Genomic DNA, 27,895 nt, shown 5'->3' on the forward strand with positions numbered 1-27,895 from the left:
AAGGTCAATCACACAGCTGGTTAAGGGTTATTAATGGTTGGTCTTGACCCCACAACTGTCTGACTCCCAAGTCTGGGCTCCTGACCAGGTAGTTATATGTTGTCAACTTATTCTCTGATAAGTGAAGATTTGGGGTTGGATTATTATTTTTTTAAATAATAAAATATCTTGACACATCAACAACTCCACTGGGGAGTAAGTTGGAAGTTCTACTGTCATTCTTACATCAGAGATTCTTTCCATTACATGCGCATTGGGACAAAATCAACCTGGTATCTGCCTAACAGAAAGAATTCCCAGGTTTTAAAGGGTGGCTTGAGGGAGAGGATGTGGCTCAAGTGGTTGAGCACCTGCTTCCCACATGGGAGGTCCCAGGTTCAGCCCCTGGTGCCTCCTAAAAACAAAGAAACCAACAACAAGCAAACGAACCATAAAACCAACTCAGGGAGCCTATGTGGCTCAGTGGTTGAGGGCCGGCTTCCCACATACAAGGTCCCAGGGCCCCAGTTCATTCCCTGGCTCTGGTCCCTTAAAGACATAAATAAATAAAGGGAGCCTTGAAAGAAAGTTATTTCCCATACAGTTATTCCTTGGCCATAGTAAATGTTCAATAAATAATTGTTGAGTGAATACATGAAGGAATTAATGGTCTGGAGGCTCATATAACACCACTGAGTATTTGCATAAGCATTTAACATGTTTTTTCAAACACATGCACATACATTATCATCTTTACCCTCAAATTTGATGAAAGTGGTGTTGAGATTGTTCAGGGAACATTGCTGGAAACATATGGCTCCCACACAATTGCCTCCTTTCCACCTCCTTGCATCTGCTCTCTGGCGTATACTTAGGGATGTCATAAGGACCAGCCCTGGTTCACCAAACTTCTGAAAGGGGTGTAACAGGGCAGCATGCTCCAGTGACAACCCCTGGCTGAAATTACTGTCCAATTTTAGCCCCAGGAATCATATTCTCTTCCTGGGTAATATTATTTAATTTTGAAATTTCAAATTTACAGGACAATTGCAAAAATAATACTAAATCCATACAGAAAACTGCAATGTATCCCCCACCGAAATGCTCAGATTTACCCACTTTTACCACATTTGCTCTATCATCTATCCATGGGTATGTCCACCTATCTGTTTTCTAAACGTCTGAGAGTAGGTTGTATACATCATGCTCTTTGATCACTTAATACTGTTATGTACATTTCCTAAAAACAAGGATATTCCCTTATGTAACCACCTTAAATACAGTTATCAAGTTGAAGAACTTTAACATTGATAAAAAGCTTTCAGTCTGTATTCCAGTTTTTCATGTGTCCCAACAATGTCCTTTTGGATCTTTTCTCCTCCATTATTAGATATAGTCCAGGATCATGTATTGAATTTAATTGCCATTACCCCCTTATTTAGGCTTTTTATTTTTTGAAACATATATCCAATATAAACTTTCCCATCTCATCCCCTCCCAAACACCATTCAGTGGGATTAAATCACATTCATAATTACCCTCGCCACCATCCATTACCAGAACTTTCCCATCTGGATGATTTTCTAAAAATGTTACATTTATTGTCAATTGTACGACAGATAAACATCCAGTTTTGCATTACCTCCCAGAAAGCTTACTAACTTTTTGAGGTCCACAGTAGCAGGTGTGAGAGAAATTGTGATCTGCATTTTTAGCCTCTTTCTGGACTCTTTTGTACCCCGCCCCCCCTTGTGTCCTTCTCCTTTCATCCCATTTAAAATGTGTGCTCCATCGTCAATATTCAAATTAACTTAAATCCTTTCTGAGAGAGGGTAGATTATAACGATGCATTGGAAGAGCTCCAAATTGCCAAATACGTGCCTCAAAGGGAAGGAATTATATCTCTGATTAGGGTCTGTTTGTTCTCATTTCAGATTTTTTGGGTCGGACAGAGATCCGCGTGGCTGACATCAAGAAAGATCAAGGTTCCAAAGGTCCAGTGACAAAGTGTCTCCTGCTCCACGAAGTTCCAACAGGGGAGATTGTGGTCCGCTTGGACCTGCAATTGTTTGATGAGCCTTAAAGGGCACAGCCCAGGGCACGCTTGGCCGAGCTCTAAACCCAGGACAGTAGAAGCTATCTGGAAATTATATTCCTTTTCTAAGAAACCACTGGTTGGTACTCAGCCACTGGGCAATAGGACAGCGAAAACAGCTTCTAGGAATAGTTCTTGACAATCCTTCCCCCATAACAATTCCCCATTTATGAAACAAAACTGTGTTTTCCTTTGTCAGGGTCTTGTAGGGTCTCTGAAATCCTGTAGCCCCCAACTAGGTTTGGTTGGAAGTCTGGCCCATCCCCAGGCTTGAGGCATTGGTATGGTTAAAATAGGATTTATAAATGCACTGTCTGTATTTTTCGGAGAACTCATGTAACCCTATTCCTTACTTCCACAGCCCCCCAGTAGGTTCCTTGACCGACAATGACTAGTCTTCGATGTGTTTAGAAACAAATCACGATGGTGTTGTTGTTGCTTTGGAATCCCATTCTCCACTGAAAAGCTCGGTGGGATCTTCTTTGAAATGCTGCCAGGCATTTGGTTGCTTGATGTGATGGTCTTCTGATCAGGCACTGGGTTAGCTCTTTGAGGAACTGCTCCAAGGAGAAGTCCTGCAGGTGTGCTATTCGAGTCATTCCACTCCACTCTAGACCTTGTTTTAGTAGATGTCAGTGAAAACTGCCATGTTATCGGGTGGTTCAAATTCGGATTCCCAGCATGCTTGGGAGATGGTTGAGGAAGCTCATGATACTAAATGGTATTCTGCTGGACTAGCCCACTGTGGGTTATGGGAAAGGCAACTTTCGGACATCGATGGGTCCTGTTTGCCAACCACATTGGAAAATTCTCTTTTGACTTGGAGACCCTGTGATGTTTTATGACAAGAGTAATTGCTGGTGACCGGTCATGAGCCTCTTCTCTTCTTGAATGTGCTGGATCTCAATATTGTGAGAAAATTCACCAGCTCTTCAGTGTGCTTCCAAAAAGGCATGCCTTGGAGCTAGGCTTCCTCCCCAAGGTGTGAAGAGGCAGAAATGACTAGGAACACAATTGGAGGTGGGGTGGAAAGGCATAAAGAAGTCCATTATGTGGTGGGGAAAGGCCTTAGGAGCAGGCAAGCCCCACCAGGCTGGGGAGGCAGATCGGAGACTTTCTCCCCTGCTTCCCCATATGCACACCGAGCTCTCCGTAATGGAAACACATGTGCTTGTTGCCAGAATCAGGATGTATGACCACATGCCAAGCTGTCTGGTTTGAGATCTTGGATTTTTTTCCCCGCTTAAATGCTAGGAGACAAGATAATCACTTGATTTGCTAATGGAAATTGTGGGTTGTATTTTGTTTGCATGTTAGTATTCTCATAATCCCAGTTTGTTGTGGTCACGAACTGATCTTTGCATGTTCTCTTGGTATTGGAGTCTAAATTCCCTATGTTAGGTGGTGTTCTCTTTCATTGTGGGTCCTTAGAATTTAATTAGGGTTGTAGAAGCACTTTAAAAATGATAATGTCGGCATGGTGGCCAAGTACCCACCTTGCTGGGAACTGAATGCGTAGTGTTATAATTTCCCATTAGTGCCCTGTCATAGTTCAAGCAATTTTTAAAAACGCTTATGTTGGAAAGGACAACAAAGTTTACATTTCATACTTTTAAGAAACTTTATTATTTATTTATTGAATATAGTGTAGAATTTTGTATCGAGAACAACAGACATACGTATTTTTTGAAACAAGCAGATATACCCTCTAGTTAATAACTTTCAACTAAACATGTTATCCACCAAGTTTATCTCCAGGCATGCATTTGTTTACCACTTCCCAGCAGAAAATATGGTTAAAGGACCTTAAGTTTATATTTTTGATGTTGTTAAGAAACGGTTTTAAATTAAATCTATAAACAGATATAACTCATGCTTCCCTATTTCTATAACCAATACAGTTTGTTCAGGGTATTTATGAAGGACATGTTAATGTGGTAGAAAAAAAGTATTAAATGTGCAAATGGGGTAGTATTGGGTCACCATGCCAATCCCTTGTTTTTGTTTTCCTTTTTCTTCATTGCCTTTATTTGCGTGTTGATGTTAGACATCACTCTTCATGTAGATTGAGTGTGGTGTGCACAATGACAAACATCTTGTGACCCTATTAGGTCCACCTGCCACCTACTTGTAGAACCCCGTGATCAGAATTCACGTAGCATGAAAAAGCAATAACATTAGTCTCCCTCACCCCCCCACCCCCACCCCCCGGGGACTATATTGAGCAACCTGGAGACACTCATGCACTGTAAGGAGTGCCAGTTAGTGTCATTTCACCTACTGGGATCATTTCAGTAGGACTGCTCCTGCGCAGCCCTCAGATGAAGCTGTGACTCATGAGTCATGTGCAGGGGTTAGAGACATGTGGGAGCCTCAAACCCTTTGACCGCGATTCCTTCACTTTTCTTCTGTGTTTCTGACCATCTTTGTACAGATGAAATGGCCCTTGCAAGCCGTCTGTCTCCTAGCTCTATAGTTTCTAAATATACAGTTTCTCTAAGACCAGCGCACCATAATGTTCTAGATACTCCTGCAAGCATCCCTCTTCTTTGAGCCGCACTTGCAGCTCCTCCCACACACTCTGACCTCCTCTAGCTCAGGAAGGGGCTTGCCTGCCAACAACGAAGCTCTAACCCTCTGTCATCCCTAAGAATTATCCAGAAACCATTGAGGCAGGAACCCTTCTGTGTAAGCAGCTCTCCTGAAGGGACAAGCCCCAGCTTGGCTCCCCTGGGGTAGCCTCCCCTGGCTGATATGTAGCAGGTAGACTGCACCATCTGCTCTAACCACTTACTGTACCCACGGAGACCTGGAAGAGGGACCTTTCTGAGCTTGGGTCACCAGGAATGCCTGAGAAACCAGGGCCAGGCCCTCTGGTTTGACTGCTTGGATAATTTGTCCTGGTCCTCTGACGGCAGAGGAGAAAGATCTGCTTGCAAAGAACGGTAATGTAGGAGGGACCTTTTTTTCTTTTTTTTTTTCTTTGCTTCTTGGGCAACCCAAAGCATGACTTAAGTATAGGAAAGTAACTGATTTCATCTGCAGAGTAGCATCAAATATAATTGGGGAAAAAAAATCCCATTAAAAAATGGGAACATTGACCACGTAGATTATGTTTTGTCTTGGTGATCCGGAAGCAAAACCCCAGGTGTCCTCCAGGTGTGGAAGTGAGGTCAGGGGACTGCCGTGCTGGAGACCCCAGGGAAAGATGCGTGCGGGTCTGCCTTCCCAGGCGGGGCAGGGCGGGGTGCCTTTTAAGGAGCTGACTGGGGCAAGCGTAAAGCCACTGACCACATAGAGATTTCATATGGAATGCAACGTGCCTGGAGAGCAAGGGGGAGTGGATCAGGTGTGTCCAGTTTTGTTTGAAAGTTGGAGATCCTGGAAGGTACTTTATAGTTTGCCAATATCTTATATGAAGAGAAGAAACTTTACTCTAAATAGTTTTCTCTAATTGGTTGGGCCTTCTTTGATTCATAAGAATGAATTTTGTTTTGTGTGTATAATAACTTGAAGAATTTCCATTGGGAAGAGAATTTCCATTATTTTATCTTAGACTTCCCTGCTTTTGGAGTGTGGGGATGAACTTTAGAGCAGACACTGGCACTTTTAAGAGGACACCTGGCATACGTCAGATGCAGCAGGGTCGGTTCAGGCTTGAGGTCAGTAGGACCTTAGCAATGGGTCTACCTAATCCAGTTACACTTGGTTTACGAGCGTAGAGCATCCTGGGCCCAAAAGTAAGGAGATGAATACAGAGGAGCCTGCATGTTTTGATTATGCCTTTAGGTATAGTCTTTAGTTCATTCCAAGTAAAAGTGTAATAGGTGGCGCCAGAGACTGGTGGCACCAGGGAAGCACCCAGGACCATGTCTGAGCCACCCTCAGAGGCACTTGGTAGAACCAATGCTGAAAGGCTCAGGCCAGGTGCCAAGACTCACCCGGCAGTGCCTAACTCACCAATTTTGGGGGCACACTTAGTAAGTATTATGTAAACATAGTTATGGTGTTTATTCTCCTCCTTTTCCTGGGAGAGGCCCAGGGGGGCCAAATTCTTGTGTTTCTCTGTGGTCCTGATTCATTCATTCCCATCGAGCCCTGAAGATGGATCCATTTCGGGGAAGTCTGGGGTCAGACGGGCACGGTTTGGCTGGCCTGTGATGTGACAATCTCAGGGACAGCAGCAGACCCCCGCCCAAGGCAGGGCCATTCCTAGGCAGCCCTGGCCTCCCCTTGGCCGGTCAGGGAGAGCCGGGAGTGACAACGAAGGAGCCAAGGCGTCTGCCCATCAGCCTCCCCCGCCTCACACGAGCAAGCACACGCAGGTCTTTTTAGGGAGCGCCAGTGCTTGATAAGATGGGGGCTTCCCCCCCAACTATTTTGCAATCCCCGACCAGCCTTGGGCCCCTTCTAGAGGAAGGCGGGCCCGCCGTCATTGTCAGGCCTCACTCACAGGTGATGACCTAAGGCAGGAGAAGAGCAAAGAGAAAGCCTGAAGGGGAGAGAAAACCCACCAGGCGCTGAGCTGCTGTTCCCTCCAGGTCCTCGGCAGCTGCGGTTTCAGGAAGAGCCAGGGAAGAGAGGGCTCGGGAGGTCGAGGAGCCCCTCCCTGCAGGGTGGTCCTCCCCGGGGGGCTCCAGAGATCACTGTCCTGGGGAGAACAGCCCCAGACCCTCCTGCCACCCCTGCCGCCCCCGAGTCTCAGCCAGCTCAGCCTATCTCTGGTACAGTAGCATCTAGAAGTAGGATTGACCTTCGAGAATGAATGTTTTCCATGAGTCCTTGGGTATTTTGACTATTTTCAAGCGTTCTGATGCATGTTCCTCTGGGAGGGGTTATTCAGAGAAATCGTAAGGACTCCTTATCGTTGGCCTCTGTGGTGGCACTTGGGGGAAGTAACTGGCCAGTCTTCCTCTTTCTGAGTAAGACTCCTCCGTGGTACTTGGAAAGTGACTTAGAGGAAAGGAAAATTCTAGAACTCCCATTTCCTCAGCCTGTATTGTATCAGACCCAAGATTCGTTTGTAGGTCATCAGGCTCAACGAAGGTATGTAACCTTCTACCATCAGGAACCAGAAAAGAATCTACTCCTGATAAGTGAGAAAAACTCACTCCACGGGAAGGACAGAAAACACGTAGCAGGTCTGCATCCTGGGAGCATTCAAACCCAGATACCAGCACGCTGAGGTGTCCCTTACAGCCTGCCGGTCATTCAGGGAGGCCCCAGGCCGGGCCAGGCCGGCGCCCCGGGGCCGGGAGGAAGCGAGAAGAGGGCCGCCTTTGCAGCCTGATCTACCTAATGTTAAGTCATTTAAATAACACCTGGCACGTGTAAAAAGTCACCTGCCCTCCAAGTTCTGTCAGCTACACGCGGACTCCCCCGTTCCTCCAGTAGAAGGAAACCCCTTTACTCCGGTCTCCAGAAACCAGGTAACGTCCACAAAATAGGGTTATTTTCCACACTCTGTGTAGTGTCATATTTCGGGGTATTTTTGCCCCTACTGTATGCCAGGGTGTGTGGTGAGTTGCATTTTAATAGGATTCTGTTCTATTTTCTATACCGACCTATATTGTTAATATCATAGGAATATTGTGAATATTTTAGTACATCTCAAAGCCCACCAGCTGTGTTCAGAAGTGGGCTTATTTTTTCAGCCTTGAAAAAGGTCAGCGTTTCTCTGATGTTTACTGAGAATTAACCAGTCACCAGGGTTTCTTTTTATGCAGTGGTTAGGGGATGCCTGTTTTTCTCCTTCTTCCAGAAACCCTGGTTTTGTACATCTGTGTCTTGAATAACTTTGTGTGCCGCGTTTCTACAGCTAGGTTCCTTTGCTCCTCGTATTCTCCTATCCCATATCTCCTCCTGTTTCCTAGACAGGATAGGGAGTCCAGGGCAAAGAGGGTGATTGGGAACCGAAGAAGAGGGGGCGTTGCGGCGCCAGGAGCCGCCTCACTTCCCGCCGTCACCGCTTGGGGGCACCCCCGCTCCGCGTTGGAAACTTGCGGGGCCACCTGGCGGATCCCAAGGGGCGGGCCCCACCTACCGCAGCTCCGGGGCGATTGCACTGGTGTAAATCACGGCTGAGCTTGCCGAGGGTCTGAGCGGGGTGGAGGGGAAGGCAGGGCCGCTAGGATTCAGCTGGACGCACTGGGAACCTTCGTCCAGGCAAGGAGGAGACTGATGGTCCGAGAGAACAGGAAGTCAGCGGCGGGCCTGGGACTCGAACTCAGCATTCCTGGGGTATCTAGTGAGCCTTTGCCTTTCCCTGTTGCTCGGACTGGGGTTGTGCGCAGGTCCCTAGTGCTGCGGCCGCTTTTGCATTTGCTTTAGTGGGAACCTCTAGGATTCAGCACTGTGTGCCATCTCTTTTAAGGCAGAGGTGCCCCCGCTGCTCCCCAACAAGTGTCCTATAAGACAGGTCCCCGCCACCTGGCTTGGATAACAGGTCTCTGCTGGGAGACTTGACTTTCAGAACTTCACATGTGTTTATAGAGTTGTTGGTGGGAGGCAGAAGCTGGGAGTGTGTGCCGGGGGCGGAGAATGAATAATTATATGTGTTCACTAAGAACAAGTCCACCCATGCCCCCAGAGTCCCACTCACGGCCAGCTTCAGGTTCGTGTATTTTCAGCTGCGCTTTTGGTTCTTGAAGCAGGAGGAACTCCATCCTTTGTCTTCTTGCTTTGAGAGGTCTCGGTGGCAGGTTGGAGAGAGCTGAGCTGAGATACTTCTCAAGGCATCTGCTTTGATTTCATAAAGACACAGATGGCTGGACTCAGAAGAGGGAATGGAACCCAAACCCCCAGGTGACAGATGTGGCTCTTTGTAATCCAGCAGCAGCTTCTCTCCCCTTTCCTGGTGGGACAGAGAGGCTTTTCCAGCCTTCTGCTTTCAAGGTGACCTTGCAGGAAATGGCTGAGAATTGGGGAGGGTGGGAGAGAGGAAAGAACCTGCTGTGTGTGTTGCCTCCGTTCCAGAAGCCCGGGGCTTCCAGAGGGGAAGGCAATGGAGTTTATCTTCCCAGGTTTTTACATTCGGTGACCTGGCTGCTCCAAAACCTTTGCAGCTCTGCTTTGCCTTTTGCAAATCGGTCCCATTTCTACACACACAGAGCAATAATCCTTACTACGTTTCCTGATTCTATTACGTTTACTAAATAAAAATGTTGACAGAAGGTAGAACAGAGACTACAACTTCATCTCACTTGGACTTGGCTGAGTGGCCTTGAATGAAATAGCAAATTTTAGGGTTGTTTCTACATATAATGCAATTTTCCAAATACTGAAATTTCCAGAAATGTTTTCTAGGGGCATTTAGTTAAGATTGTGTCAGCATTAGCTTTAGCAAATGGACATTTTAATGTACATTTTACAGATCAACATCCTTAAAACGTTATCTGCTAAATAGTTGCTGGGTCGGACAGTAGATATTCTAGCAAGATCTTTGTTGGTGATATTTACGTCTAGACATGCATTTAAAACACATTGCCAATAGCCCAAGTTCTCTGAACTATGAAGCCAACTTCAGATCTTGTGGGCTATGACCTGGCAAGCTGAAATCTGCTCCCTCCTGACCCGCTCCTCTTCGCCCTTTGCAGCCCTGCAGAGGTAGAGAAATTTGCAGTCCCCTGACACTCATGCTGTATTGCCTTAGCTCAGTTAGCTTTGTACCCTCACAGGTACAGATAGATGGTTAACATATGTGTACATACATGTAAACAGGTGAGCAATCTGCAACTAAAAGGTCCTGTGTATGATAATCAGCTCACAGCGTCTGGCCTTCTGCATTTTATGCTGTTTCCAGCAAAGAAAAAGGCAGCATTCCACTATAAGAGGTGAAGACGTTGTGCTCTTTAAATGGTTTGTTATGAAATCTCTGCTGTATATTTATGGGAATGTCCATGACTCAATGTACAGATGGTATGTAAGAGGGAGTGCTGTTCAACGTTGCATAAACTAATACAGATTCTGTGGTCAAAATATTTAACTTGTTATTGTACAATGTGACTTGTCACTGAGAGATTATTTTTCTGTAAGCATAGGAGAGTATTTTAGGAATATAAAATTAAGTGCATAAAAGCATAGAAAGAAGATTTACAAACCTATCCCAGGAGTAGAACATGCTTAAATAGATTACTTGGAAAGGGTTGCGACCCAACTAAAGTTCTCTTATTTTAAAAAAAGAAAGAAAGAAAGAAAGAAAGAAATCCAAGTCCCATATATTAGAAATGCAAAGAAGCCGGTTTTTCTGCAGGGAATATGATGTATTTAAGTGAAATGGCTGGTGCTGTGATAAAATCAAGCCCCTGATCGCAGATGAGACCTCTGGGTTCATTCAACATTGATTTAAACAGATCACAAATTCTGGAGGGGAGCTGTGTCAGGAAGGGTGAGAGAATAGGAGGCATCAGCTCCGTGTGCCACCGCAGCCCCTTGGGTTCTGGCGTTCTAGCCAGCTGGTCTGGAATCTGGGCTGTCATAGCTCTCACACCAGAGTTCAGGACGAGGCAGGGAGGCCAGCCTTTGCGGTTCCCTTCCTGGATAGGTTGCGTGTATCCCTTGTAGAGTTTGCGTTTTCCGTCTTCCTGGGACATCTTCACCATCCTCTCCTGTTGCACAGCTTGGTGGGTGGAAGGATGAAATTTGGGGTTGCTGGGTTAAACTGTTTCTGCTGAAACAGGCAGCATGGAGCAGCCCCCCTGGATGCCTGTCTCCTGTTGGGGACCCCAGGGCCAAGAGGCCCACCTCGCCTTCCCCTTTCCAGAAGAGCCTCATTAGTGCAGGCTGCATCTGGGGCACAGAGCTTCTAGAATGGCTTCCAGAAACATCCTGACAGACCACCCAGGAGGAATGGAGCCCCAAACCCAGCAAAACTTGATCCAGCCAGAATAGGTTTCAGGAGTCCAGCCTCCCCTGGCAGGCCGGAAATGACATAGTTGCATAAACATAGCTGGTTTCTGGTGGGGTGGGGGCACTGCCCAGTGTTTACTGTTTCTGGAGGGCCGATGGCGTGAGAGGACCTGCTGTGTGCGCCTTTGTGAGGCCGACCAACCGTCAGACCTCTGCCAGGCCGGGGCTGGGTGCACCCTCGAGTCCAAGTGACTTCCGGATTCCAGGGGTGGTGGGAGACGGTGATTTCCAGCAGCTTCCTGGAATCTGTCAGGGCATCTGCATGATCTGCAAATCACCCTGAGGAAGTATCTCTGTGGGTCTGTGACTGAGTTTATTCCCAAAATTGGGGCAGTTTAGCGCTCTCTCTGCCCAAGCAGGGACTGGGGGCCACCTCCAGCCGGTGAGCAGGACCAGGCGAGCTTCGTCCGTCCACCTGGAGCGGGCCCTGACCCCTCTTCCTTAGCACGACGCCCGCTGAGCTGGGACAGCAGGAGAGCTGGGAGCGGGAACGGGGAGGCCCCTGGCTCCTGGGCTCCTACCCACCAGCACTTGCGAGCCGTCCCATTTAGCTTTACTTGTTTGGAAAAGAATGTAACCAGCCGTGCTGGTGGCGCGTTGCTCTCCTCACAGCCCTGTCCGGGGCTGGGACAAGATACCCCCTCGATGGCTGCCTGTTGATTGTAATATACTTCTGTTGCCAAACAATGGTACTGTTTAATTTTCCGTGAAAGGGAGACTATATTGTCTGGTACATAATGTTAATGGAGAAGTTACTAGACACTATCATAAATTGTAGAACTATGTATTTGTCTAAGGTTTGATGGAGCAGGGCCAAAACATTAAGTTTCTTTTTTAAAAAGACACAAAGGTTAGTTTTGCTGTTGGGAGTGTTCCTTTGGCGCCTTATTATGTGTGAAATGTTCAATTTTACCCATTCAGATTATGGTAACAGATTTTTTTTTTTTTTTTTTAAAAACAACATTCACAAGATCAGTATGGATTGCTATTCCTGTGTTACCATCAACAGAAAAAGAACAATCTCCTCAAAACAACTCTTTGGTCATTTTGACCTGTATGGTTGAAATTCACAGAGCCACAAATAAAATGAGAAAAGGCAAGCCTGTTAAAGTGGATTATTTTGGGTTCCGGCCACCCCATCTCCCTTCTCAGAAGAGAGGAAATGAATAACCCTGCCAATGATGTCTCTTCCTCAGTGTTTCCTTTTTACACATAGAAGGTGGTTGACTGTGCAGGTAAAACATGCAAAAAGAAACCAAAACCCCAACACCCAAAAACCCTTTCAACTTTACTGTGCCGTTGTCAGGCAACTGTTCGCACCAAACAGAAACAGATTTCCCTCCACCAGTGTTTCTGAGCATATGGGAGGTTGTGTGTTATGAAACAAAGAAAGGCCGGGAAGGGGCGGAGGAGCAAAAGGCTTACAGAGACATTTGGAAGGTTTACCCTGCTCTCCACGGAGGGTTTTCTATCAGAAACAACTCCATGTTTTCAGAACCTTAACTTTTAACTCTGGGTACCCTGAGCAGCCCCAACACTGAATTTTACTGTATTATTTATAGCATTTTCTTCTGCTCTAGTTTTCAGGCAATTCCTTCCTGTTTCATCACTGATTAATCTGAACATAAACAGTCCTTTAAATTCTCTGATTGGCCAGGACAGTGTTGAATTGCTGTAGTAAAATTTTAAAAAGCCTTTTTTAATAGGCCCAGTTTTTGATAAACACAAATATCGTATGCCCCTTTTATTGTTGTTATTTGAAGTTTTAAAAATAAACTCAGTATTGTTGTTACTTTCCCAAAAGACACTGACTTTTCTCCAAGTCTGACAAAGGGCACCTCCTTGAGAATTACTGTTGAAAGATACCTGTTCCATCAAACAGTAGCCAGCATAATTGAGGCAGTATTTTATTCCAGAACATTTATTTTCTTCTAAATACAGAAGTAATACTGTTAATTCAGAAAATGTGACAAGCACAGAAAAATACAAAGGAAATAAAATCACTTAGAGGTATTCTTCTATACAAAGATAAATGTTAATATTTTGATGCATTTCACTTTTGTATTTTTCTGTTTTAATTCTATTTTATAGTAATAGCAGCTATTATGTAATGAGCACTTCCCATGTCAGACACTACTAAATTATGTATCTTATCTAAATTATCTTACATTTTGTTTGCCTTCTTTTAAAATCAGCTATATTTATTCTTCCACACCTTGATTTTTAAGGACTTCATAGTTTCCCATTGTCTGAATGTATCCTGTATTTACCGTAATAAGTTAAATAATCTGAAATGTCTACACATTTAGGTTGTTTTAAAATTTTCACCTACATAGATTTAAAAAAATAATTTTGAAATAATTTCAAACTTACAGCATAGGTGCAAAAATAATACAAAACCAATAGAGAACTCCAATATACTCCCTATCCGGATATGCATATAGGCAGGTTTATCAACTTTTGACATTTTGAAAGTCTGTCTATATACCTATGCAATCTATTTTCTAAACATTTGTGAGTAGGCTGTATACTTTGTGCTCCTTGAACACTTAATACTTCCATGTCCATTTCCCAAGAACAAGGATACTCACTCAGTAGCCCTCATTGGGTAGTTACTAGGTCTTGGGTTCATGTCTGATAATCTCACAAAAGCTCTATTTGACGCATTTCATCATTCCTTCCCCCCGCTTTCTAGAGTGCCAGGGCTGTGCTTAACAGCAGGAAGGCTGTGGAGGTGATTCTGAAGGATGTAAGGCATTTTTAGAAGGTGGCTGCCCAAAGATACCTTGTCCATGGCAACTGTCATGTGTCTGTAGAAACGTTTTGTTTGCGGTGACTAACGGTGTGTATCTGACCCATGCTATCTGGTGCGGCATGGGCCTCATTCCAGCCACGAGTCGTCTTGGGGGGACCTGGAGTACAGGTTAGGTTCCAGACTTGAACTGCTGTGACAGGGACCCCAACTGCCTGTGTCTCCCTTCTGTCCCCAGCCCAGTCAGCGGTCCAAGCTGGGCAGGTGGTTCTGCTCTCGGCATCCCTTGGCTCATACCCTAGAGAGTGGCTACTGCAGCTGCCACCCCCTTGTCTGCCCCTGGCCAGACAAGGGGAAACTAAGAGGACTGCATTCCATTTCCGTCAGGGTGGGGGCACTGCCTCTCCTCTCCCATTTGCTGGGCCTTAGTGACATGGCCAGGTGCTGCAAAGGGGCCTGGGAAGTGTAGTCTCTAGCTGGTGGTCATGTGCCTAGTTAAGTTTGGACCGGGTCAGCTGCTGTGTTTAAGTAATCAGTCTTGGGAGTCAGAGGACCAGAGAAATTAAAAGTAGTAGAACCAGGAACCACCACGCCACTTACTGACAGCTCTGTCAGGCCCCGTGCCAAGCTCTTCACACGTCATCTCACTTCACTCCTGCAAATTTACAGGTGAAGGTAGGGCATGTCCTAGCTTGGAAGCAATGGAGCAGGCTTGCACATATACCCTCCATGTGGGTGACTCTAAGGCATTCTTAACCATGAGGCTTCTTGCCTCTCAGAGGGCACAGCAGCCAAAGTCAATGTCGAAACTCAGCTCATGGCATGTTTTGTTGCCTTCTATTTATGGATTGTTCTGGGGGCGCGGGAACAGTTCCACGTGCAGGGCCTGACCCGTAATGACTATTTTAAATGTGGTCCCTGCCCTCCACTGGGTCACTCTGGGATCACCCTGGAAAGGGTTACCAAGTGCACTGTTTACTCTGGCTGTGACAGTACAAGCTGAGCACCTTGCAGGGAGGGAAAGACTATAATCTTAAGTCACTGAGGCCACACACGTACTGGGTAATTCACTCAAAAGAATCCCTTCAGGCAATTTTATTTCATGCTTGGCTCCCAGCCTGTAGAAACAGAGCCTCTGATCACATTTTTGCCTGCCCCATCCCCAGCCTGCTGGGTGGCTGGAAAGCCTCAGAGAACTGGCAGGACTGGTAGGCAGAAGTTCAGCCAAAAAGCAGTGACTTCTAACAGTCAGTGCACTTTCTCCTGGAATGCCGCCTCCAGTGAGGAAGAAAACCCTAGGACTTCCCAAGGCTGCAGGCTCCGAAGTGAATCTGCTGGTCCTTTCTTGGTTAAGAGGACACTCACGGGGGCTGGGCTAGCTAGGTCAGGAACCTGCTGTTCCGCTGCCTTCTCTTACTAAGTGCATAGTTCTGACTTGGACATCTGCTTCCAATGAGCTTGGGCTTGAAGATAATGAAGGTAGCAGAGTAACTTCTTTTAGACTCTAGATTTTTCTAGATTCTCAAACCTAGAATGAGAACATTTTTTTTGAGGGGTGGGTGTCAGAATCTCTCCAAAGCCTTTAAAAGCATTGCTCCCTTTATATTTATTAAGATACCAGAGAGAGCAGTATTCTACGATAAGTGATCTTGGGCCCTAAATAAGTCAAAATGCACTGGATGGACGTATTTACCACTTGTTACAACAATCGGGTGAACAAAAGGCAGCCTGTTTTAAATACTTTTGGCAGACCCAATACAGCTGGCTGATACTGGCCCTTAAGGACACAGCAATGGGGACTTACCCATTCACCAGGGAGGCTCTCAGATCTGGCATGAAGCGGCACAGCCTGACCCTGCTATCATTATCTGACGAGCCTGGGTGCTAGGGGCCTGGAAAACCACTTTCACACCTTGACGACAGGTGGGAACCATCAGCTGAAGCTCCAAGATGAGGGCCTGCTGAGTTCTGGGTTCCCTGGTACCTTAACTCCACCTGCAAGCTCAGCCCCTCCCCAAGCTCTGGGCTCAGAGGCCAAGGACACAAGGTAAGAGAGCAGTGAATGGCATCCAGTACTGGCTAGTGCTCAATAAATATAACAACTCTTCCTAATGGAAACACACTTCCACAAATTCCTAAGAATAAATTACGCAAATCAATTTTCCAACCAAAAGCGATTTTTAACTTTTAAGCTGGGGAAATTAAAAAATAAGGCTCCCTGCATGTCTACTTTAAAAGCCAGTAAACATAGAGGGTCTGTTTAGGAAGCCTTTTATTGTTGCTCCAAATTTAGGAATTTTCACTGATGACAGAAAATCAGCACTTTCAGAATATCTCCCGCATAGCCCTGCTCAGCTTCTGAATCTTGGTTTTTGCAGACATATCAACATACTTCTCTCCAATACGGACAATCATCCCACCCATGATTGACGGATCAGTCTAGGAAAGAAAACAGGTTGGAAAAGTGAAAACACACTGATATTATTTCACTAATTGAATAGATGAAAAAGTACTTCATAAAGTCTTAATGTGCTACATAAATGTTATGTTATATTTACATCTAGAAAAAGACTGATGTGAAAACTGAATGGAATTAGAGCATTTAAACTGAAAACAAATATAAAATTTCCACAACAGGCAAATTAGTATACAATCATATCGAATCTTTCATAAGTACTTTCTACAGACATTTCAAGTTTCAAATAACCCAAAGGAACATACCATACATAAATGATTAAAAACCTACCTTAATCTCCAATTTCAATACCTGGCCTTTACTTAAGAAACTCTTCAGGACTGTTTTTAATTCAGAAAGAGTAGCTTCATCTAAAGGCTAAAAGAGACAAAACCATCCTTTAAATATAGATAAAACAAAATAGAAACTTTCCATAGTAGAGGTAAAGGAAAACAGTACCCCCGGCACACACCACCCTGGCAGGCCTTGCGAATCCTGTGTTAAGAACCTGGGGACTTGGCAGGAGCTGCCCCACAGTGTCCACTTGGCTTCGGCCTGGGTACTCATGAGCAATGGTTCCTTTACTGCCCAGAGATGGCACCCCTACCCGGCTCTGCTCTGTGGCAGTGGAAGTGATTAAGAAGTAAACACCCTGATGTGCACACTGCCTCCAGGTGCAGGCCTCCCAGTGCAGGAGCAGCAGGCCTGTCCTCTCAGCCTGCTATTTCCCCACGACCTTAAGTTTCCCTGGAGCTCTAGCAGGCCGTTCTCTGAGAGTCGGGCACAGCCTGCTCCTGAAGTCAGCACAGCTCCGTAACCTACTCGTGTAGGGCAAGCCCCCTGAATGTCCAGATTGTTCGCTCTCCTCTCTGCCTCAACTTACTCCTGTTCAGGTGGTCAGGTGAGATAACCAAGAGGGCTGCTGAAGCAAGAGCCTTTCACCTATCACAAATTCTACCTCCCTACCCCTCATTCAAGAGTCCAAAAGTTAGAAAAAGCCTTTACACCTGTGTAAAGATCTAATAAGGTCTTTCTGGGGGTGCTGGTGCTGAAAGTCTATCAGTGTCCAATCAAAACATTATTTGCTGAGACTAGAGAGGTTCAAGAACTCTGAAGTATATACAGACCTTCCATTTATATGTGTTCAAGCATCAGGCACTAGCCTGTGCTAGGCATTTTACACATATCGTCTCCTTTAAGCTGGACAGCCCCGTGAGGCAGGTTATGATTTCCATTTTCCATGTGAGGAAACAGAGAGGCTTAGAAACTCGCCCAAGGCAAGTGAGGATTAGAGCTGATATTTGAAATCAGGCCATGTATCTCTAAAGCCTGTGTCCCTAATCATCAACCACAGTATAATTTTTTTTTCAACATTAGAAAATTCTTTTATCCAGTAGTCCCAATGGCAAATTAGCAACCAATGATCTTAGAACATTTTACAACAATAAACATCCTTAAAAACTGTCATGTCCTCATAATAACTGAAAAGTGCCCTGCCCCAGGGTTCTGCCAATGACGGTGCGACCACCTGCTGCCTCCCCTGTGCCATGCTGCCCAGCACAAGCCGTGTGGGGCTCCCTGCAGACATTTGAGCAGGGTGATTCTCAGTTGGGCATGGGTATGTTTTGGGGTGCCAACTATTTGGCATCAAATGTTGAGCAACAAATGTGTAAATATGTATTAATATTATGGGCTAAAATGTCCCTTTAAAACTGCTGTTTTGGAGAGTTAAAACATCTTTGAACATTAGAGCTATTTTTCTAGATGAGGTTGGGTGCTGGGCATTCCAAGTAAATCCAGATACTCTAGGCAGACATTTAAGCCCTACATGCTGTTTTCCTATTTTGTTTGAACTATAGTAGAAAGAAAATACCAAACATCCAAACTATTTTTGGGGAGGCAATGTAGGGTAGTTTAAGGAATATGGGCTTCTGAGACAGCAGGGCCTGTGTTCAAATCCTGGTCCCACTGTGTGAACTTGGGCAAGTTACTCCAATTCCTGGGCATCAGTCTCCTCATCTGCAATATAAGGCTATTTATATTTCTCCCTCATATGGATCGTCTGGTATTAAACAAAATAATGAATTATGAAGTACCCAGTGTATGGCAGGGTTCAATAAACGGCAGCTATTATTATAGTCCCATCTCAGTCAAAAAGATCAAACAGCCCCACCTGGCCTCCCCTTCACCTCCACAGGAAATGGAAAGTTAGAAACCCTAGTTTCAGTAAACTACTTAATGCGGTATTTACACACCAACTCCACCCTCTAATGGAACATAAACTGCTATTTTCTTATACATTTTAATGTTCTTTAAACAAGTCTATGGTTCTTATGGATAATCAATGTTTACAGAAGGACCAATCAGATACACACTGGCCTTTCCAAAGTGGAGGTTCACAGAAGACAGTGTAAGAATGAAAACAAAGCTACCAAGTGACCACAAATCCCCTTTCCCAATTTCTTGATCTTGGCTTTTTTTTTTTTTAAGCCCCCCCCTTTTTAACTCCTTTACTTTTTGCAAAATGTGACACAAGTAATGCCAAGGTGAACGCGGCAGCCACAACCATTACTTACAGAGGCAGTGGTAACTGTGCAAGGTACTTCTCCACGGTGGACACTCATCATGGTAGAAAAGGCAGAAATGACTCCTGGGGCATTGCTCAAGCGACCATTTTCAGCAAGCAAATCTGGGAAAGTGAAGGTCTCTCAGGAACATGAAGCTCACTTGAACAGGTGATTCATGAGATACATTCACCCAAAAGCAAACTTAGGTGTGCGGCCTTTAAAGACCATTTTCAACATCCTTTAAGAATGTGAATAGATACAATTTATTTAAAAAATATATAGTTTAAAAAAACTGTACTGATGAGCATTTAAACTAATAAAGGGGAGAAGGCTCACCCACATAGATCTGCAATAGACTTGGACTAAACTTGCAATCTGATTTGCATATTGGCATCACAGATTCCCAAATTAACACCATCTCTAACCAAAGATGACGACACGAGTACACTTCCTTTGGAACTCATATTTTGATTTGGCCATGCGGGTTGGAAAAGCAATACAAAGGTGCCAGTTTGCTTATCTAAGCAAAACATGCAAATGTCTTTAATGACAGAGGTACAGCCACTGTCATTTTTTGGTATGAATGCCACCAGTCTTCTACAGGGCTGAAACTACTGACTCTGCAAGTAGACACACTTATATCCTTTAAACAGTTGTAATATCCTTTAAACAGTTCTCCTTACACTTTACTGTGCAAACGTTCACTTGGGGATCTAGTTAAGATGCAGATTCTGAGTTAGGAGGCTGGGGTGAGTCCTGAGATTCATTTCCACAAGCTACCAGGTGATGCTGATGCTCCTGGTCCACACAGCATATTTCGAGAAGCAAAGTTAGAAGATTTCAAATGAAGAAGTTCTAATACTTACTGATCAGATTGGATGTGAGGGGAGAAAACCTCTCTTTTGCTGTGATGTCATTTAGGCTTTTCACTTTAAGGGATCGCTTTACATAGGGATTCAGGATAGACACAGCCACTTTAGGATCCTTCAGAAGTTGCTAAAAGTACCAAAAAATCATTTCTTAATTCTAGAGCACCAATCACCAGGGCTGCCATACACATACTTTCTTATGAATCAGGCATTTCATGAATTAAATTAGCACTCACAAAATATATATGAAAAATTTTTTTATAATAATCTCTGCTTTTAAGAATACACTGCACACCATGATTTTATACAAGATAAAATTAGTTTTTGAAAACAAAACACACTTAAACACATTAGAAGGAACATGTTACGAAATTTCTTACATTTATTTTTGCAGTTCAAGAAAGCTTATAGAAAAAGCAGCCGAGTGATGTCAATCACATTTTTTTAAATTTTATTTTTTTAAATTTATTTCTCTCCCCTTCCCTCTCTCTAGGTGTCTGCTCTCTGTGTCCATTTGCTGTGTGTTCTTCTGTGATCGCTTCTATCCTTTATCAGTGGTGGCACCGGGAATCTGTATTTCTTTTTGTTGCATCATCTTGTTGTGTCAATTTTCCATGTGTGTGGCACCATTCTTGGGCAGGCTGCACTTTCTTTTATGCTGGGCGGCTCCCCTTACGGGGTGCACTCCTTGCACGTGGGGCTCCTATGCGGGGGACACCCCTGCATGGCACTGCACTCCTTGTGCACATCAGCACTGAGCATGGGCCAGCTCCACATGGGTCAAGGAGGCCCAGGGTTTGACCCGCGGACCTCCTATGTGGTAGGCGGATGCCCTATCCATTGGGCCAAGTCCGCTTCCCTCAATCACATTTTAACATACTTAATCTGCGACACTCTAGTTTTCCCCAACACTAAGCGGATGCATCAGACAATGCTATCCCTTTAGTGCAGACATAAATAAGATGCTTTATCTGCAAAGTCTGCCTCTTTCGCCATTCCCTTTGCCTCTTTGCCCCAGGCAGAGCCGATTCTGTTCTGCCCCATATATGCTCTGGGAGAATCAACCCAGATTCTGAGAGCCTCCTCTGGTGTTTCCAGTACAGCCTCAAGGTGTTTGGGAAAGGAAGTGGACAAAAAATGGGAGTGCACATACCATGGGAGAGTCACTGTTTCCATGTTGTTAAATCACTAATGTCTGAATTCAGTGACCACACACAGGTTCCACCACCTTGCTCCCCCTAGCATCAGCCTGGAATTACAGATCTACCAACCAACTATTTGCAACTGGGCACTTTTCAGTTGTACACCTCTAGAATCCTTTCGATTACTTGGCTAGCACCTTCAACCAGGCTCCTGGCCAGAATCCTAATGGTCTCTGATCCATCACAATAAGGAAAGTGACTACTTGCTATATACTGCCATCTCAGACTAAAATTTCTGCTCAAATGGTCCAAAAGAAATGACATTTTCCAATAAAAATTGCAGGGTTGTTCAGATGAAAAGCATTCTGGTATTTGGGTTATGTAGTTTTTCAGGTTTCACATCTATCTGTGCTATATCATCCAGTGTCAGAGTTAATGGAACACCTTGTAGTAGCCACTCTTTCCTTTTGGGGCCCCCCAATGCTAATTTCCACTATATAAGGTATCTTAAACTAATTGTCTCCTTTCTATTTCTCCAAGTCTTATCTGATTTCCAGGTTCCAGTCAAATCTTCTTCTAATGTAGACAACCAAAGTAATTTCCTCCTTTGTGAACAGCAGTGTTCAGGTTTAATGGGCATTAGCTGACGAGTAGCAGGCAGCACCCATCACCTCCAGGATTGCCACTGTGAGATCCCAGTGCTCTTGCTAACCCCTCCCCTAAGCAGTACAATAGGGCCAGGCCTACTGGCTCTTTGAGGATCATAAGTAAGGGTTTGGCGAATCAACTCACACCTTATGTATTATCTACAGAGATGACTGTATAAAGAAAGGAAAGAATTAAAAATATTCTGTTGGAACAAGTTCCAATAAAAGCTCAAAACAAAAAAAAATGAACAAAACATAAGCATTATTCTATACAACCAGCTTGTGAGTTTTTTTCAAAAAGATAAAAAATATCTTTAGAAATAGGTAGATTAAAAATATAAGGATTCTTAAAACACAAAATCAAAGAAGAACAAAACGTTCTCTGGAAAAAATATATACGAGACTGTCTCCCTCACCTTCCTTAATGTAGAACTAACTCATTGCTAGAGGTGGCAGCTAGAAAGCAAAAGGAGGGGGAGGGAGCAGATGTGGCTCAAGTGGTTGAGCACCTGCCTCCCATGCAGGAGTTCCGGGTTCTTTTCCCAGTGCCTCCTGAAAAAACAAAAACAAGCAAAACAAACGAAAAAACCAACTCAGGGAAACTTGTTAACCACCAAAGTCAATGGAAATTGAAAAGGAGATTCTCTTATTTAAGTCACATAGTAGGCTTTTGTTAATTGTTTATTTACTTTTCTAGTGTTAAAAAAAAAAAAAAGGTAAAAATAAACTTTCCCGTAGCCTCACAGTATTTCTTCATCAGCTCTGTATTAGCATGACGAAGCTTATAAACCTTCACTAATTCTGATGCCCAGCATGCTGTTCAGTCATTTCCCTCCCTCACATCTTGGGAGTAAAACAAAACCAAGGAAAAGGCATGGTAAGAAAATGAATTTCCGGGCAGCAGACTTGGCTCAGTGGTTAGGGTGTTCGTCTACAACATGGGAGGTCCGCAGTTCAAACCCTGGGCCTCCTTGACCCGTGTGGAGCTGGCCCACGCGCAGTGCTGATGCGCGCAAGGAGTGCCCTGCCACGCAGGGGTGTCCCCCGCGTAGGGGAGCCCCATGCGCAAGGAGTGCGCCCCGTAAGGAGAGCCACCCAGTGCGAAAGAAAGTGCAACCTGCCCAGGAATGGTGCCACACACACGGAGAGCTGACACAACACAGATTCCCATGCCACTGACAACAGAAGCAGACAAAGACGACGCAGCAAATAGACACAGAGAACAGACAACCAGGGTGGGGGTGGGGGGAGGGAAGAGAAATAAATAAAATAAATAAATCAAAAAAAGAAAAAAAAAAAGATGACTTTCCAGTAAAACAAAAATATATTTTGAAGACTACTTTGGAAATACCTGGAGCAAAGGCTCTTAAAGGCAACTTTTAAATTCTCTTCTGAAGAGTTTTTACATTTGTATCTTTTTGCTTACCCCAAACTCTTGGTTCCTAGTATTAGTAACTGTTTTTTTTTTTTTAAGATTTATTTACTTATTTCTCTCCCCTTCTCCCCCCCACCCTGGTTGTCTGTTCTCTGCGTCTATTTGCTGTGTCTTTGTCCGCTTCTGTTGTTGTCAGCAGCACGGGAATCCGTGTTTCTTTTTGTTGCGTCATCTTGTTCAGTCAGCTCTCCGTGTGTGCGGCACCATTCCTGGGCAGGCTGCACCTTCTTTCCCGCTGGGCGGCTCTCCTTACAGGGCGCATTCCTTGCGCGCGGGGCCCCTACGCGGGGACACCCCTGCGTGGCAGGGCACTCCTTGCGCGCATCAGCACTGCGCATGGGCCAGCTCCACACGGGTCAAGGAGGCCCGGGGTTTGAATCGCAGACCTCCCATGTGGTAGACGGAAGCCCTAACCACTGGGCCAAGTCTGCCGCCCAGTAACTTTTTATGTATCTGTCTGTTCCTATAATTTGTACACCATTGTTTAAGAATAACAATACTTACCAGATATTATTATTAACTCCTTTATAGGAAATAAACTTTTTCCTTGATTGTTCTCTTCGAGTATTTCTCATTATAGAGGAATAGTCAAATAACCAAATGGAAAAAATGTACAAAGGGGAACTTAACATATAATGAACCAGAAAACTACTTACTGCTACTCTTGACAACTCCTTTTCTACTTGATCCAGCTTATTCTGTTTAGATGCAGCAGAATAAAGAGCAGTAGCATAGCGACCTTCAATACCATATATTTGAATAGGTGGCTTTAAAAAAAAGGGTGGGGTGGGGGAGGAAAGAAATAGGAAAATCAGTTAAGACAATATAATACTGTCAAGTAGCAGATTTAGAGGTTTATAAGTTTTAAAATACATCTTTTAGCATTTAAGTTTATGTATGTTAGTAAAGAGCTGTCCTAAGTGGCAATTCTCAAACAAATTAGGGATGCTTCCTTGGCCAGTTCACTCAATCTTTGAAACTCCAATTCCTCATCTAAAATGAGGAGTTTAAATGACCCAGTGTCTCCAGTCCTTTCCAGCTATAATTTCCTATGGCTCAATTACTTTCAGATGAGCTTACAGTTCGTTTGAACTCAACAGCTTATCTATTCTCAGTATGGGAGGTTTTTAACATTGATGAAGGCAGTTTGAACATGTTAGATCCAGAAAACAGATGATGATGAAATACATAAAAGTACACTTTTATTCATTTCACAATAATACTATAAATTCCCCCTTTAGGAGCCTCCCCATCAATGTTCAGTTTAATGAAGCTGTTTAGCAATTTCCTCAGTGCCTGATGCTTGAATTACTTGCCACAATCAACTACAGGCCTTTCCCATACACTACCATCAATTTATGACTGCATATGCTCAGCGGTGCTGTATGGTCGTAGGGCAGAAAAGCTTAGGCTTTGAATGAAAAAGAGTTCCAGTGCCAGCTCCAAGACCAAGATGAGAAACTTTGGGTTGGTTTCCCAAAACCTCAACTTACCCTTTTGTAAAGTGGGAACAGCTACTACTACTCATCACTGTAATGAGGACTATGTAAGTTCTCTTATTTAACGGTGCTGCATGAGTCAATCACACTCAACCTTGTTCTCCTCCCCACCCTGTGCATCACATTACCACATTTTGAGAACCAGAATCAAGTAGAAAAGGTTTAAAAAGTCACACTACAAAAAACCCACAAGGAAGCTATACTGTTGTTTGAGTCATTTTCATCTCCTTTACAATTACAAAAATATGTAAATGAACATACCCTCACAAGCTTGGCAAATGGCCTGACCACAGATGTACTGAAGCATCGTACCTTTGAAATAAAGGAAAACGGATCAAACAAGATTACTTGAAGGGTTTCTGCCTTTAACTAGTCAATAAACAAATTCTAAACGTGACTTTTAAATGATTTATGTTTCTTCCTACCATCACATATGTTATATGAGCTGAGTTGTTCTTTATGAACTGGGAATAAGTTTCCTCACTGAGAATCATCCCAAGTTGCTTGGGAAGTCACCTTCCCACTAACTTCCTAATTTGCTAAGAAGGGACTGAGGTCAGCATATCAGGTACCAGAGAGAAAACACAAATTTTGATGAATTGCACGTTTCCAAAAAAAAGAAAAGGAAAAAAAAAAAATCCAAAAACTTTAGGATTTTGACACTTATTGTACCACCCCTTAAACAGGATTTTAATAAAACTGTGATAATTCCAATTATGAGTTACAAGAGTTGTATTTCTTAGAAATCCAAATGATACCTGAAAATAAGATTAATCCCTTGAGTATTCCAACAAATTAAACTTCACAGGAAACAGGCCCTAGTTGTGAGAGATGGTTTCTTGCTCATTAAAGAAATGAAATTGAATCTATAGTTTAAAAGCACCTGCAAGGGCGCGGGTCACCTTCAAATCCTTACAGCTCTGGAGAGTACTTTATCAAAACTGAGTTGTGAGGATTAAGACTTTTTATTCTTAACGTTTACGGGAAAACATGACACGTGAAACATCACGGTGAGATGCAGTATAAGGGACACACATTCTCCGCCCCCTCCGCCCCCCAACCCCCAACTCGTCTTCTGTGTAGCTCTTTGGGTTCGAATCTCAGCTCGATCACTTACTGACTGAACAGTTAAGGACAACTCGGTTAAAACTTAGTCTTGCTTTCTAGAAAAACGTGAAACGTGCTTTGCAAATATTGCTTAGCATAGCTATTGACCCGACAGTAGGTTTCATCACAATGGCAAAGGAAGATTATTTTGGGTGTGGGCTGTGTCCTTTCCTCGAAGTCCAGGGAAGCCCAGCCTCCCTCTCCTGCGCCCCGCAAACCAGCCAGGAGGACGCTACGATCTCGGCACGAGCAGCTTCGCTCCGACTACCCCGCGGGCGTCTCGGGGGAAAACGGGGGCGCCAAAAGCTGCCTTGCGTCGCCCCCATGCGTACAGCCCCGCGACCTCGCTTCCTCAGCCGTGGCTTCGCACGCCGGCAGTGGGGATCTGGTACTGGTCCCCCTGGGAGGGACTCTCCCGCTAGCTTTCAGGAACACCGTTCTCTCACCTGCCGGGAGAGGCCTGACGCTGCTGGGGCGGCCATCTTCTCCCGGGCAGCTGTAGGTCAAAGCCGAATCGGAAGAGGGAAGGACGCTTCCGCCGGCCCAAGCGCTAGGTCTGCTGGGAAATGTAGGCGCAGATCGTCAGACCGCATGCGCAGTGACCTCTCTGCGGTTGGGAGCTGTAGTTCTCGAAAGAGGGTGGTAAGGGTTGGAATCCGGACGTGGAGCTAGTGGACTCAGATGGTACCTGAAAAGAAAATCCCTTACAGTAAATGGTTTTACTGTTCCTAAGAGTTAAATTTACGTGTAGATAAATATGGTGTCATTTGTCCATTTCACATTCCTCACTAGCAACAACAAAACAAAATATAAAAACCGTCCTCTCAGCTCCAGCAGCGCACACTGGCTCCCCAACACCTGGGCCTTGTATGCCCTGCATTTCCCCCTTCTTCATCTCACCTCAGTACAGTCCATAGCGTTGCTCTGGAGGTCGTGTGAGTTTCTGGTGTCTAAATTCGTGATTCTGGATGATTATCCGAGAATCGAACCTAAAATACGAGTATGGAGATTTGAGTAAATGTGACACTGACCCTCAGGCTCGCCTTAGCCAGTGTCTCTGCATTTATTAAAAACATGTCTTTAACCCATTTCCCTTTAAATGGAGTGTGCTCTACTTTTCCCTTCCTTAGAGAAGAGAATTGGCGGGAGAGCATCGGTGGTAAAAATGGGGCTCTAGCGTCAATAGTTTAAGAGATGTTCTGCTCAGATCTATGATAGGAACACAGATTTACTCATTAATTTACCCTTTTTACAGTACAATTTCACATGATTACAGAAAACTTGTAAAAATGCAGAAAAGTAGAAGGAATGTAATTGCCCTCTCTTCCTCCCTTGTCCTTCAAAGGCATCCATTGTCAGTATTTTGGTATTTTGCCTCCCAATATTTTTTTCTAGGCAGTATTGTGCAGTGCCCATTATGTAAACACTGTCTAGGCTTGAATCGCTTTCTTTGCCCAATTATATAAATCATGTATTATGCAGTTTTCTCTCATCTATAAAGTGGTTGCACATATTATAACATTGATATCTGCCTTATGGATGATTAGGAAAAATAAAGAAGTTAATATTGGTAAAGTACTTTGAATGGCACTCAATAATGTTAATTTTTTATTTTGTTTATTTTTATTGCAAGTAGACATATTCACAATCCACATACAATTTAGTGTCTTGCCTTTTTCCTTAATAGAAGAGGAAAAAAAGGACACTAAATCGTATGTGGATTGTGAATACATGTTTATAATATAAACACAAGTCCAAGTTATAAAATTTTAATGGCTGCAGAATAATCAAATGGGTATTCCGTAACTTAATCATTCCATGATTTTTAAAACATAATTCAGAGGGCTTCCAATTTTATTTTATTTTTTAGTATTTTAAACATTTCCACATTGAGCATTTTTAGATATAAACGGTTTTTTTTTTTTTTTCATATTTAGGATAATTTATATTTAGATGGATTTCCAGAACTGGCATGCCTTGAGGAGAGGGTATGAGCACTTAAAAAGCTTTTGATACATGAAGCCAAGTTGCTTTTCAAAAATTTTAATCAATTTCACTTTCACGAGCAGTACATGAAAATGCTTGTTTCACTCCAATTTGCAAACTTATTTCAGAGACTGTTTTTGAATAATCCTAATGGAAAGTATATTCATTATTCAACACATTTTATTAAGCACCTTCTATGTGTAGGCAGCTATTCTATGCCTTAGGGTACCACAGGATACAAGTTCCAGCTTCCCTTCCAGAACCTTACATCCTATGTGAAATTAAACCACAAAACCTATATTCACGAAATGTGGATATTGACAGATGCAATACAACTCAAAAATCCCAGGATCCAATAAGCTTGGGGAAACTAGACTTTCTATTGCATTGGCAATTAATTTTAACTAAGTTGTAAATTGAAGGTTGTGTAGCAGGGGGAGATGCCCTATTTTCTT

General features: G+C 44.0%; 2 protein-coding genes across 5 annotated transcripts in view; one reads left to right on the forward strand and one right to left on the reverse strand.

Moving 5' to 3' along the window:
• Nucleotides 1-10,051, forward strand: part of ITSN1 (intersectin 1) — a 243,466-nt gene extending 233,415 nt beyond the window's left edge. For all 4 annotated transcript variants that reach the window (XM_058296182.2, XM_058296184.2, XM_058296183.2 and 1 more), the window contains one exon: nucleotides 1,914-10,051. In XM_058296182.2, the coding sequence (XP_058152165.1) occupies nucleotides 1,914-2,062 (149 nt within the window). In that variant the 3' untranslated portion in view covers nucleotides 2,063-10,051. The remainder of the gene's footprint in view (nucleotides 1-1,913) is intronic.
• Nucleotides 10,052-12,872: 2,821 nt separating this feature from the next.
• ATP5PO (ATP synthase peripheral stalk subunit OSCP) lies at nucleotides 12,873-26,017 on the reverse strand. The gene is made up of 7 exons (XM_004474461.5): nucleotides 25,901-26,017; nucleotides 24,609-24,659; nucleotides 23,505-23,615; nucleotides 19,622-19,751; nucleotides 18,765-18,877; nucleotides 16,480-16,566; nucleotides 12,873-16,172 (listed from the first exon to the last, which is right to left on the reverse strand). The coding sequence occupies exons 1-7, from the start codon at nucleotides 25,934-25,936 to the stop codon at nucleotides 16,059-16,061; spliced, it is 642 nt and encodes a 213-aa protein (XP_004474518.1). The 5' UTR covers nucleotides 25,937-26,017; the 3' UTR covers nucleotides 12,873-16,058.
• Nucleotides 26,018-27,895: the final 1,878 nt, after the last annotated feature.

The sequence above is a fragment of the Dasypus novemcinctus genome, chromosome 4 (assembly GCF_030445035.2).
Source record: "Dasypus novemcinctus isolate mDasNov1 chromosome 4, mDasNov1.1.hap2, whole genome shotgun sequence".
Taxonomy (NCBI): domain Eukaryota; kingdom Metazoa; phylum Chordata; class Mammalia; order Cingulata; family Dasypodidae; genus Dasypus; species Dasypus novemcinctus.

Coding starts and splice junctions, on each gene's coding strand:
- ATP5PO (XM_004474461.5), bottom strand. CDS start 25,936: ATGGCCGCCCCAGCAGCGTCAGGCCTCTCCCGGCAG. Junction 19,752..23,504: donor AGGAGTTGTCAAGAGTAGCA/GTAAGTAGTTTT, acceptor TGGTACTTTTAG/CAACTTCTGAAGGATCCTAA. Junction 18,878..19,621: donor CCTCACATCCAATCTGATCA/GTAAGTATTAGA, acceptor TCACTTTCCCAG/ATTTGCTTGCTGAAAATGGT.